The sequence below is a fragment of the Buteo buteo genome, chromosome 6 (genome assembly GCF_964188355.1).
Source record: "Buteo buteo chromosome 6, bButBut1.hap1.1, whole genome shotgun sequence".
Classification (NCBI taxonomy): Eukaryota; Metazoa; Chordata; class Aves; order Accipitriformes; family Accipitridae; genus Buteo; species Buteo buteo.
This window is the reverse complement of record NC_134176.1, coordinates 39479355-39493185: the sequence shown is the minus strand read 5'-3', so window position 1 is coordinate 39493185 and position 13831 is coordinate 39479355. Positions and strand designations below refer to the sequence as shown.

Genomic DNA, 13831 nt, shown 5'->3' with positions numbered 1-13831 from the left:
ACTGTATTCCTGTGTAGTAATGGAGAAAGAGAATTTTATATCCTATTCACCTCATGAGTAAAATGTACCAAACCTCCACAGTAATGGGAGAGGTAACAACAACATTAAAAAAAAATAAAATTAAAAAAATAAACTAAAGTCTATCTGATAATTCATCTAAATTTTAACTTGAATTCTTCAGTTTTTACCTTCTGTAGTGGAATTAGCCAGCTGGAGATAATTATTCTGAGTGCTGAATTCTTTTGTCCTTGTGGTGAGAGGAGTGCAGTGAGAAGACATTTTGAGATCTCAAGGACAATTTCAGTTGATTCATTTTGTCAAAAAGGGAAAGATTGAGAAGTTTGCCTTACGCTTCTTTATGCATAAGGAGCAGCCATGCTTGGTGGAAAATGATGGGAATGACATCTTGATGACGTTTTCTTCATTCATTTTTATGTTAGAGCTGTTTTTTGCTATTTTATGATGCTTGAGATGGCAAGGTTATTTTTAAACAGTTTAAGTCAATGCTGAGGTTAACATAAGTACTTACGGAACAGCCAAGTAAGGATTAATTCTTTTCAATGTTATGAATAAATCTTCCAAAATGGGTTCCCATGTGCATGGTACTCTCCAGTGGCTCTTGTAAACATATTCATGTCAGATACCCAGCATATTTTCTCATGATGCTGAATTTAGGATTCAGTGCCTTTTCACAGAATTACAGAATGATTGAAGTTGGAGGGACCTCTGGAGGTCATGTAGTCCCACTCCCCTGCTCAAGCTGGGCCACCTAGAGCCAGTTGCCCAGGACCATATCCAGCGGGCTTTTGACTCCACGTCTCTGGGCAACCTGTGCCAGTGCTCAGTGACACTCTCAGTAAAAAAGCATTCAGAGGGAACCTCTGGTGTTTCAATGTGTGCCTATTGCCTCTTGTCCTGTCACCGGGCATCACTGAGAAGAGCCAGGCTCTATCTTTGTTGCACCCTTCCTTCAGGTTTTTATATGGACTGGTAAGATCCCCTTTCTCCCCACCCAAGCCTTCTCTTTGCTAGGATAAACAGTCCCATCTTTCTCAGCCCTTCCTCACAGGAGAGATGCTCCAGACTCTTAATCATCTTCATGGCCCTTTGTTGGACCAGTATGTCCATGTCTGTCTTGTACTGGAGAGCCCAGAACTGGACACAGGATTCCAGGTGTGGCCTCATGTTGTGGTTTAACCCCAGGCAGCAACTAAGCACCACGCAGCCGCTCACTCACTCCCCCCCATCCAGTGGGATGGGGGAGAAAATCGGGAAAAGAAGTAAAACTCCTGGGTTGAGATAAGAACGGTTTAATGGAACAGGAAAGAAGAAACTAATAATGATAATGGTAACACTAATAAAATGACAACAGTAGTAATAAAAGGATTGAAATGTACAAATGATGCGCAGGGCAATTGCTCACCACCCGCCGACCAACACCCAGCCAGTCCCTGAGCGGCGATTCCCTGCCCCCCCCTTCCCAGTTCCTAAACTAGATGGGACGTCCCATGGTATGGAATACACTGTTGGCCAGTTTGGGTCAGGTGCCCTGGCTGGGCATGAGAAGCTGAAAAGTCCTTGACTATAGTCTACTGAGCAACAACTGAAAACATCAGTGTTATCAACGTTCTTCACATACTGAACTCAAAACACAGCACTGCACCAGCTACTAGGAAGACAATTAACTCTATCCCAGCTGAAACCAGGACACCTCACAAGTGCTGATGTCCAAATTTTAATACAGATATGAAGGGCCTTGAATGGCAAGCATAGAAGTTACTGATGATTGTTAAAGGTTTTTGGCTTTCAGCTGACCCTTTAAACAGTGGCGCTAGCAGTGCTGTGAGCACAAGTCATTGCTGCTGTACCTTCAGAATAGGTAATGTTAGTCTTAACCCATGGGCCACAAGGTAGCCTTTCATTTCTCCTTTCTTATGTCCCTGCAGGAGCTGCGCACATGGGAAGAAGAGCTGACCCGTGCTGCCGTTGAACAGAAGAACCATGAGGAGTTGCTACGAAGGCGGGAACAGGAGCTGGCAGAACGTGAGATTGACATCCTGGAAAGGGAGCTCAACATCATCATCCACCAGCTGTGTCAGGAGAAGCCTCGGGTGAAGAAACGCATGGGGAAGTTCAAGAGGAGTCGGCTCAAGTTAAAAGATGGCAATCATATCAGCCTGCCTTCAGGTTGGTGACATGTTAGGCTGTGTCAGGTGAAATGGGAGGAACAGGTGAACCTGTAGCTTTTGTAGCAACTTCCTACTGATACTTATGCTTTAGTATTGGATGCACTTTGGGAAAAACATGCCTCTTTGGGATCAAGAAACTAAATTTGATGCTCTTGTGGCTAGCATTCCCCAAAGTTCCAAGTATGAAGTCCAGAAGTAAATTTGAGATGTTACATGTTTGTTAGTCGATGGGTATATATGGTTCACAGTGAAAATGTTGGTGTTGCAGTTTAATGCACTAATACTCAAAATGATGATCTATTTAATAAAGGATGTACATAAAAAATGATGGAGGTTCTTGCTCTGGGAATATTTTACATAATGCTGTAGCAGAAACCATAGTCTACTGCATTTCTTGGTGCAGGAATCTTAAAAATTACCAAAATACATTGATAGCTGTGAGACTACAGTCCTACACTGCTAGTTCATATGTGAACTCATATTAACACACAAGTGACCTCTAATACCATCCTTCTGGAAGAAATGTTAAGTATTGGTGAGGTGTCAGGGAAGTCACTCCTAAGAGTGAAGATAGTGATTTTCAGAAATACTGAATTCTTAGCATTTCTGCTGTGGATTTCGTGTGGAGATTCAAATTTGTAAAAGAACAAAAGTGTGGATTTTGTAAATCACCTAAGGCTCATCATTACCTCAAGAATGATGGCTTACACTATATTCTTTGTTTTCTGAGAGAGATTGGCTGTTTAGAAGAACAATGATGATAAATTGTGCATGTTAACTATGCCTTTCTTTAGGACTGTAAACACCTGTTGCTGGTGGTTTTGCTTAGCTTAAGAAACTGAGAGATAAGGTGAAAGGAATTTATACAGGGATATAGTTTGGCATAAATGTGAGCCAACACATGGGGATCTATGTGTGTATGTGTATGTATCTCACACATACACTAAGAAGATATATATTCATGAGTGTGAGCACACATCTTTGTTCTGAAGTAACTGCATGTACGACAGGGTGATACCAATTAGCTGTAAAACTTCATTTCTACATAGATCCTGTAAATTGCAGTCTTTGAAAGTTACCATAAATTATTATTTCTTTTTTCTTATATTAAAAAAAGAATTTTAACTGTGTCTTTCTGCTTTTGTTTTGATTTTTTTTCTTTTTCTTTTGGCAAACAGATTTCCAGCATAAATTCACTGTGCAGGCTTCTCCAACGATGGATAAAAGGAAAAGCTTGATCAGTAGCTGCTCCAGTCCTCCTGCAAGTCCTACCATTATTCCCAGACTCAGGGCCATACAGTGTAAGGAGCTCAATGTAGTATTGAATTTGGGAAATGTGCAGTCTGTCAGCGTGGTAAGATGCCAAGATTCCATATCTAGGACAGGACTGTAAAAACGAAAATGTTCCTAAAATGTTTGCTTTGTGCCCTGCATGTATACATTTAGAGAGAAGACGAGCTGTGTTGGTGATGAGGGGAGTATTACCTTCTCTGGAGTCCAAACCTTACTTACCCAAGATCTTGAAATATTGCTGTTTGATTGTATAGAAAATACATTCCTTAGGTGTACAGGTTAATTTTTAAAACTACTAATTTGCAGAATATATCTGTGAAACATTATTGAGGTGGATTAAGTTACCATTGGAAGGAAAGAAAACCAAGGGTGGGCACTTGTCATGAAAACAGTGTTCCCATAACAAAACAGAATTAGGCAGACAAGCATGTATTAGAAGTATGAAAGGGATGTTAATTAATGTGTGGTGGTTGTATTGGATGTCATGACACTTGTTTGTCTGGTATCAAACTGGTGACTCTAAAAGAGAAACCAGTGATGGAATAAAGCTGTAAAGCCTATCTGTACTAATTTTGAAGGGATCTGGTTGTTAGATCGGTATTGATAAATGGTCAGAATTATGGGAAAGAAGCCTGAATGGATGTTTTAATTACTATTCCTGTTCCAGCCTGTGTTTTATTCTTTATGTTGCTGTGGAACCAATTCTTTAATTTGTGTATGTTTTTCTTTCTCATTTTCCACCATTCTTCCCGCTTGTGAAGTGGCTCCGGCTGAAAGCAGTAAAACGTGGGGACGAAGCTCAGTCCTTCCAAAGGAGGAAGGAGAGGAAGAAGAGAAGAGAGGCCAGAAGAAAAAGGGACGCACTTGGGGACCAAGCTCACTTTGTCACAAGGAGCTAGGTGCAGGAGAAGATGGGTAAGAGAGGGCCGGCACCAAACTGGTTTCCAGGTTCTAAAACTGGTTATGAGCTGGCTCACAGGAGATTTGCCTATCCTGTTGCAAATGCTTTTATGCTTCCAAACTTATTTGCTGTACCAGAGATATCAGAGATTCAAAACAGATTACAGAACTGCATTGCATTCAGTCCCTTGCTAGAGGTCCAGCACTGACTGATGCTTTCACTGTCTGCTATTACCTTGTTACATGTGTTTGTAAGCAGTAGAACTTAGCTGTGCAAAACTGCTTCTCTAGTAGATTTTCTTTATTTTCAGGCTCAACTTTCTGTAGTTTCATATCACATCTGAAACTACTTGTCTTTTGCAATTCTCAGCTATGCTTTTTCTTGTCTTAAATGCCATTATTTAAAAAGTATCTGGTAGAGCCAGGCAAATATATTCTCTTCAGGCTTTTGAAAAGGAAACATACCTTGAGTGAAGACATTCTGAAAGTGATTTTTGCAGAGATACAGGTTGTACCTCTGTTTCTATAGATTCTTGTTCTGTGGCTTCTTCTTTTTTCTGTCTGTGAATTATACCAGGACTCCAATGGATCACTGCCAAAATGCTGCTTTAAACATAGGAGTATTTTGATCTTCGAAGAGGTTTGAATGCCTTGTGATTTTTAGTGGCATTTGAAGCTTTTTTTCCCCTGCTAAATGGATACTTTGCCTCTTGCCATATTTTTTAGTTGGGGAAAATAAAATAACTGGTTATAATTTATCTTTAATATTATGTGCTCAGGTGTGAAATTCCTGGAAAACAGATGTTTACATAATGTATCACTGTTGCAGCCCTCTGCAAGAAGACCTGGATCTAAGTGTTCTAATGACATTAAAATATGTTCTCCCTCAAAGGCACTCTTGACAAGTTAACAGGGCAATGTGGAGGAAGCTTCTTCAACTGTTGCCTATGCTTTACCTATTCTCTAGATGAAGTATAGCATTCTACAGAATTGAAACAGATGTCACACTTTACAATCATTAATTATATAGAAGGGCAGGAGATCACTGAAGCAGGTAGAAAAACACTTCTACCTTGAAATCATGTTGTTAGAATTCTGGGAATAAAGCTCTTCAGTTTTCTGTTTGCTACTGTGCAGTCTGAAGCGGTAACCATGGTTGCTTTTAAAACTATCCTGTTCTCTCTACAACTGAGATGTTCTATAGTATTCATCACCTTTTCCAGAGAGACTCAATACAGCTGTGGCATTTTGCGGTGTAACTGAAACACAATAGTGTTGCTGAGAGGGCAGTATGGTTAACATACAATGAACTACTGCTTCTTATTGAGATCATGCCAGACTGCAGACTTTAAAGGAAGCAGAGTTGCAGTAAACATTTGTGACTCAAAAGATAGAGTGCTTGCTATTTTTAGTATTTAAGTCTAATTTTAGAGGGTAGGGGAATAAAAATTGGGGTAAAGTGAAGAGCTAAACGTAAGATAGAAGAGTCCAGTTCAAGTCGTCTTCATGTCACTGTTCTGGTAGCAGCAGTGCTGCTATTCCAGCTGCTTACACGATGCTGTGATCAAGGGAACTTGAATCTCCATCTTTTTTATCACTTTTCCTCTGTTCTTTGCAGGAGGTAAGAGGTAATTCCAAATTTATGCAAGATTTACACTGTGGGAATTGCAGTGAAATTTGCTAGCATGAGTAAACTGACCTATAATTAACATCAAGTAAAGGCAATCATGAAAAGATTATACAGTGATTATTCATCCTTCTGCATTTATCTTTGAGCATAAGGAATATACACAGCAGCAGAAGGTTGCTTGGCTGAATTGCTGGGACTGGATGAAGCTTTATGTTGGACTAGTGTTGTGACAGTTCAGTTGTGATCTCATGGTATATTCTCAGGGATATATGGTGAAGTCCTAATTGTCTTTAAACTTGGCATTGATTAGTCTTAGACTGTTACTGTGGCATGGGTGATCTTTACCCTGTTTAAGTTTTCACGCTGGTGGCATTACTGATTTTATGGAAGGTGACACTGGATGTGGGATAGTCATAGTCCTTTAGCAGTTATCTCTTAAAATATTGTAAGCTAAATAGGGGGGATCCTGGGAACAGACACTTTTTATTCATGACAGTGTTGTATTAATGCCTCAACATATTGTTACAGGATGATATTAAGACACCAGAGATGCCATCTTACAGTTATAGGAAAGTTTTTTGCAATTTGCTGAGCAGATAAGCCTTGTCACCTTATGACTCCTAGAGAGAGGTGCTTTTTTGACTTCCCGATAGAAAAAGGGAACAGAGAAGTAACTCAACCATAATACAACAAACAGAGTAATAACCTTCCTGTTATTTAATCTAAATAGATTACAGGTAAGAAGTCTCTAGGTTCCTGAATTGTCATGTGGGTGACTGAAATAGATAGTTTTGCTGCTAGTGCTTTCAAATCGTTCCACTTGTTCTTTCCTTGAACCAGTAACAGACAATACTGCTGTAGTAGGTATGTACTGTCAGCATGTTTTGAATTGTTTTCAAATGCACACTACTGGCTAATCAAGAGAATGTGCAGCTACCTTCTGCACAGGTCTTTGGATCTGCTTGTAGTTTGGGGGAGAGAGAGAAGGAGCAAAAAATAAAAGGGAAAGAAGATTTTATAACCCTGAGGCAAACGTAGCAGGCCTAGAAATTATTCTGGTAGCTATTTATCTTTCTGTTCAGATTGAGCTGTGCTTTGTCAGTAACGGCAAATCTTCAGCCTGTTTTTTGCAAGGGAAGATTGCTCTGAGAAGTCATAAGGAAGCAAACTAAGCTGATGTGTCCTGCTGTACAATAAGGGGCAACTCCCAAGACACTTCAGATAACTATGACTGTAAAGTGAAGGCTAACCTGAAGATTACTGCTGCCTATCACTGACAACTTTGTTCTCTAAATACAGAGATAGCAGAGTATGTGTTTTCCACGAACTCCAACTCCATCGAAATCTCACCTTCCTCAATAGCTGTCTACCCATGTTGTAAGAGCTTTGACATTTACTTTTGGAGGTGATCATACGGCTAACATGGTTTTCACTCACCAGCTTTCCCTTAATATACTGCTTTATTTATAGTATTTATCCTAACTGTGTATGTTGTACACATGGGTAATTTAGATACAACATATATTATTTGGTGGATTGTGTTATATAGCTGAGTATAGTATGGAGGGAGTAAATCAGACCCATACACTGAATTGCATCTCTGAGGTAAAACCATGTGGTTGTCTGTCTTGACAAGTAGGATTCAGCACTGTGCTGTCTGGATTCAGGTTCATAGTAGGATACTGCATGTGCCGGAATGGTTAGTGGGAGGAAAATGCTGGACTTTCAAGGCAGTTGAGAACTGCACAGGATACTTCTAGTGTAATGCCTAATAGCATGATTATCAACTAACTGAACATGTGATGAATCAAGTTTAGACCTTGTGACCTTGCTATAGCAATATAGTTTGGTGACCAGTAGGGCATCCCAGTTAGGTAGAGAACAGAGGAAAAATACATACCAAGGTGAAAAAAAAAAAAGGTATAATAAATCTTTGAAATCCTGCAATGGAAGGCATCTTAGAAATGCAGAATGATTCTGGTGGAAAATAAGAATCATGAGAGAACTTCTATATGCTCATATCCTTCTTTCTCTGTAAGGGAAGGATTGTGATGAATTTTCTGTCTTATCAAACAAAAATGCAAGTTTGTAATGGAGCTGGAAGAGGTCTCACCTCCTAAGTTTTCTGTTCTTTCAGTAATGAGTTGATGCTCTTGTGTGTCCAGTTGAGAATTCAGACTATCCACAGATCTTTTTACTCCTTTCATTCAGTTTCTGTTTATCCTAAGTGTATGTTAGCTTTTCACCAACACTATGATGTGTTTCATGTTGGAGTTTGTGGAAAGGGATCAGAAGTCTTCTGGTTCAGACTATATTGATAACTGAGCAATAAAACTTTGCTGAATGTTGATATGTCAGAAAGTTGTGCTGCTTACTAAAGTTGTTTCTGATGCCATGAAAGTACTGCAGGGAACAAATAGGATGATAGTAAGGAATACTTAGGAATAGGGACTACTACTAAACTCAGGTTCCTGGTGACATACCTTTAAATGCAGATGACATCAAAGTAGGGGTTTGGTTTTGGGTTTTTCACTTGTTTGTTTTAGTGGGTTTTGCAGTATTTTTTCTGTAATTAAAAGAAACAATGACATGATTTATGATTTTAGTTACTTGTTTTTCCATAATCTAGAACTTAAGCTTTCAACTGTCTGTACTTCAATGCAGTGTTTTCTTTAGAGGAGAAATATCGGGGTTTATAATATAGAGGCAGGACTTCACTGTGTCCTGGTTTCAGCTGGGATAGAGTTAATTGTCTTCCTAGTAGCTGGTACAGTGCTATGTTTTGAGTTCAGTATGAGAAGAATGTTGATAACACACTGATGTTTTCAGTTGTTGCTAAGTAATGTTTAGTCTAAAGTCAAGGATATTTCAGCTTCTCATGCCCAGCCAGCGAGAAAGCTGGAGGGGCACAAGAAGTTGGCACAGGACACAGCCAGGGCACCTAACCCAAACTGGCCAATGGGGTATTCCATACCATGGGATGTCACATCTAGTATAGAAACTGGGGGGAGTGGGGGTGGGGGGATCACCACTCAGGGACTAACTGGGCATCAATCAGCGGGGGATGAGTAATTGCACTGTGCATCATTTGTAGATGCCAATCCTTTTATTATTGCTGTTGTCATTTTATTAGTGTTATCATTATCATTATTAGTTTCTTCTTTTCTGTTCTATTAAACCGTTCTTATCTCAACTCACAAGTTTTACTACTTTTCCCGATTTTCTCCCCCATCCCATTGGGTGGGGGGGGAGTGACTGAGCGGCTGCATGGTGCTTAGTTGCTGGCTGGGGTTAAACCACGACACACTGTTACAATGACTTTAGCATATTATTGTCCCAGTGAGTGATCTTTGACTTCTGTTGTTCATTTGTATTTCACATGGAAATGTTTTCGGAGACATTTTTCCCCTCTTCCTGCTGAGCACTTTATTTTTTAGATGCCATAGTAGGTTTGCCTTGGTTTAAAAAGAAAATGTTTCATCTAATTTTTGTAGTGGTGCTTTCTATTATTCTGCGTTCATAGCAGTTGGTTATCAGCAGAGGTTTTTTGACTGCCATGGTGTAACAAATGAGGGAGGGACTTGTTGACTTTTTTTGTACTTTAAGGTGCTGTAAAGATGTTGTAAAATGTCTTGCTATGAGAGGACTTCAAATCTATGTAATTAAAATGGATACATGCATACCCTAAGTACATTTTTCTCCCATCTTTCTACTATTTCAGTCTGAAAGCTCTGGTAGAAGGATACAAACAGTGGTCATCCAGTGCACCGAACCTTGGGAAGATCCAGAGAACTGCGCCTGCTTTTCCAGGATTCACCAGCTTAGCGGAGATGGGTAAAGGAATTCCCTGGCCTTCATATTCTCATCCCCACTTCCATTCATATTTGAATGAACCTCTCCTTTCCTGACCTTCACCTGGTGCTTTACAGCAATGGTTTCATTTTGGTCGTGTCTTTTTTTCTTTTATTCTTTGTGAAGTAACTACTTTCTTCTTCTGGATTTTCTTTTTGTTCACACCTCTTCTTGTGCTTCTTATCTGTCAAGCTAACGAGCTTTGCTCAATTCTCCTCTAGCTCCATGCTACCTCTCAGCTCGTTTCCTGTTAATCATATTTACATGTGCAGCATGGTTACACCTTCACTTGCAAGAAGAAATCCTTATAATTTTCCTACCTTTTGCTCCTTGCTCCCAAACATATAAATTTACTCTAGAAGTAACTGAGGTGTAGATTGCTTCTGAAATGCCATTCTGCAATTGATCCCAAATAGCTTAATGTGTCACTAATTTCTTCCATTTTGATAGTGTTTCCAGTTACTTGTCTCAGCCTATCAGCTTTGGAGACAATAGTCTGTGAGTATTTGGCAATTGGTGAATGATGCTTGCAATGAGGACAGTGGCATCTTCTGAGGAGAAGCTTATTTTCATATATACTTGTAAGATAGTGAAATTTGCCATTGAAAATGTTACATCCATGCAAAGTCTGTTTTCATTTGCTTTCCAGATGATGAAGACAGTGAATGTCTTAATGGGGAGGGCAAAGTGCACCCTTCACCTGGCCACAATCAGTCATACCTCTGCATCCCATTTCAGAAGAATGAAGACTGGGATGGCCCTTCTAGTGATGCCAATGAGGAGTCCACCCCTGTGAACTCTGCTACTAGTACCCCACAGCTGACACCCACCAACAGCCTCAAACGCAGCGGCTCCCACCACAAGCGATGTGAGGTTGCATTGCTTAGCTGTGGAGCAGTGCTGGCTGCTGCAGGCCTGGGTTTTGATCTGTTAGAAGCAGGGAAGTGTCAGCTGCTGATTGAGGAGGAGCCAGAGGTGCCCAAGGAGGAGAAGAAGAAACGTGACAGCATCTTCCAGCGAGCTGGACGCCCACGCAGGAGCACTAGTCCACCTTCACGAAAGATCTTCAAGAAAGAGGATCCCATGTTGTTGCTAGGCGAGCCATCCACATCCCTCACCCTTCTTTCCCTGTCTTCCATTTCCGAATGTAATTCCACCCGGTCCCTGCTGCGCTCAGACAGTGATGAGATTGTGGTGTATGAAATGCCTGTCAGCCCAGTGACAGTCAAGGCTCCCTTGCCAGCCATTACCAACCCACTAGTCAATGTCCAGATCGAGAGGTTCAAACAAGACCCCAACCAGTCCCTGACTCCCACACATGTGACAGTCTCTTCCCACACCCAGCAAAGCGGGCACAGGCGCACACCTTCTGATGGGGCCATCAAAGGGAGTGGACTAGTTGTCAATGGGTGCCCAACCAGTGGATGCCCTTCCAGTAGCTGTTTAACTGGAGCACTGGGAGCAGGTAGGTTTTCAGCCATCTTCCTTTTCCTCTTCAGAATAAAGACCCAAACAGTATAATTACTTGTTGGGAAGTAAACATGTTGCTTATTCAGCATCCATTGTGATGGCCAGCCCACAAGAAGAGCTTATGGATGCTATCTGTACACAAATAATGAAGAGAATAATCCAGTAATGGTCTGCATGGTTCCAGCATCTCTGTGCTAAGGAGCTCTCTCTGCTCCCCTGTGCTCTGTGGCAGAGCATATTATTGTTTCTTAGACAAAGATGGTACCAAAGTACATATATGGCACATTTTTAGCAGGTCTTCGGGATTCCATCTCCATTGCCTTTATACACTTGTTTGTATTGCTGTTACAATTTCAAAGTAAATTCTCATTTTTAAGGCAGTGAAAAGTGGATCTCTAAAGCAGTTTGGGGCTATGCCACTGTTGCTCTTACTTCTTTGTAAGCAAGAGGGATCTTCCTGGGTAGGTAGTGTTCTCACCGTTGCAGTCTTTAGGAGTGGCTGTGACTTGATAACTTAAAAAATGCTTTCCTGTTTTCTTGCCCTAGTAATTCAGAGAAAAAAGGACTAGAATAATAAATTAAAATCTGATTTAATTAGACTTTTCCCAATGGTAAAACAAAATGTGAGGTTGTTGAATGGCAGTCTGCAGTAAAATGTAGGTTAATGCAGCTGAGAATACTCATTAAAATGGTATTTGTGAAAATTTAAAATTTATGTTGCATTTAAAAAACAAAACAAAAAACAAACCCCACCCTACCCTTAAATGAAAACAAACCAGGAAGCATCTGCAGTAGGTAGTGATAAATGGCTCTTCCAGGAAGTTGGTCCTGCTTGCTGCAAACATGTGTCATGTATCGTGCTGTGCAAATGTCTCCCTGATCCATTCAAGCTGTTAATGGGTAATGTGCCCTCCAAAGGATTTGGAGAGTCCTCACTTCTGGTAGGAGGTCAAATCCATGCTCTCCAGTCTGAAAATTGAAGAAAGCAAATGAGAGAATGAACAAAACTTGCTGCTTGTGCTAGGTCAGTGAAACAGTTGTCTTGCAATGGGTTGAGGACAGTGTAGGGATAAAGAAGCCAGTTATTCACTTCTGATTGGTGTAATCTTGAAGACGTGGAATTTTTAGATTCTGAATGGAGGCTTTCTGCTTTGAAAATGTTTTCAGGGTTTATATACAATAAACTAAGATCTGTTGGAACCATTTAGCAGTGACATCTAACATGTTTCCCTCTTCTCTTACATTCTCTGTTTTGGATAGGTGTGTTAAAAACACCTAGTCCAAGTAGAGATCCCAATGAGGTCCCTCGCCTGCCAGACCCCAACCTTGTTTTTCCTCCAACCCCGAGACGATGGAATGCACAGCAGGACTCCACACTGGAAAGACCCAAGACATTGGAGTTCCTGCCCCGGCCACGTCCTGCAGCCAGTCGGCAGCGGCTTGATCCCTGGTGGTTTGTGTCACCCAGCAATGCCAAGGGTGAATCTTCTGCCAACAGTTCAAGTACTGATACTCCAAGCAATCTGGACTCTTGTTTTGCTAGTAGCAGCAGCACTGTAGAAGAGAGACCTGGACTGCCTGCACTGCTTCCTTTCCAGGTGGGTCTTCCTGTAGAGGAGCGGACACTGTTGGACATAGATGCTGAGGGGCAGAGCCAGGACAGCACCATTCCGCTATGCAGAAGTGAACTTAACACACACAAAGCTGCAGCATATGAACTCAAGCAAGAATTCTGGTCTTAGTATGAAATCCGCTGGGGACAGTGAGCCCCTCTAAATTCAATCCTACTTTTTTGCACTGAGAATGCACTTTGAAGACAGATGAGATGGAGGGATGCTACAGAGATCATATGGTGCTGCCTCTGCTGAAGGTGTGTTGTTCGACTGCCTGATTTTTTGTCTGCAGTTGGATGAAACTTGACAACTCTGAGCTGCTGACTTTTGCTGTGGGGTTTTTCTGTAGTCTTCCCTGCCCTCTTATTGCAGTTTGAATCTGCAATGAGCTAAAATTATCATATCAAAGTCTTTGTTACTGACCTTGTAGGATTTGGCACTTGCAGTAAGTATATTGGTATCTATCCTGGTATTAATCAGTATTTTCAAAACTCGAATATTACACTACAGCAGACACCAGTGTTTGATGTTTTCCCAAGGAATCCAGGACAGAAGCAAGTAAATATCTGGAGACTACCTTCTCTGAAATGTATTCAGATCATTAGATAGGCCTGGGAATGATGGTACCCCCACTGAAGGAGCAGAAGTAGCTATCTTGGACTCACTTGTCCTCTTTTGCTCATGTGATAGTGCAAGGTGGAACAGATTGCAGAGGAAGGGCATGGCATCTCCACTGATGGAGGTCTTTGAGAACAGACTAACTAGACTGTTAGGAATGAGTAGGTGTAGTTGATCCTGGCTTCAAGGCAGGTTGGATGGACTTCAATGATCTCTTGAGGTCCCTCTCAGCCCTATTTTTCTATGACCCTGTGCTTTCAAAAAGA

At 41.0% G+C, this 13831-nt stretch overlaps 1 protein-coding gene across 1 annotated transcript in view; it reads left to right on the top strand.

The window, feature by feature from the left end:
• MAP3K9 (mitogen-activated protein kinase kinase kinase 9) overlaps window positions 1-13302 on the top strand; it is a 55962-nt gene extending 42660 nt beyond the window's left edge. Inside the window, exons 6-11 of the mRNA XM_075031107.1 lie at window positions 1947-2187; window positions 3368-3490; window positions 4244-4397; window positions 9734-9846; window positions 10514-11329; window positions 12595-13302. Of these exons, the coding sequence (XP_074887208.1) occupies window positions 1947-2187; window positions 3368-3490; window positions 4244-4397; window positions 9734-9846; window positions 10514-11329; window positions 12595-13076 (1929 nt within the window). The 3' untranslated portion in view covers window positions 13077-13302. The remainder of the gene's footprint in view (window positions 1-1946; window positions 2188-3367; window positions 3491-4243; window positions 4398-9733; window positions 9847-10513; window positions 11330-12594) is intronic.
• Window positions 13303-13831: the final 529 nt, after the last annotated feature.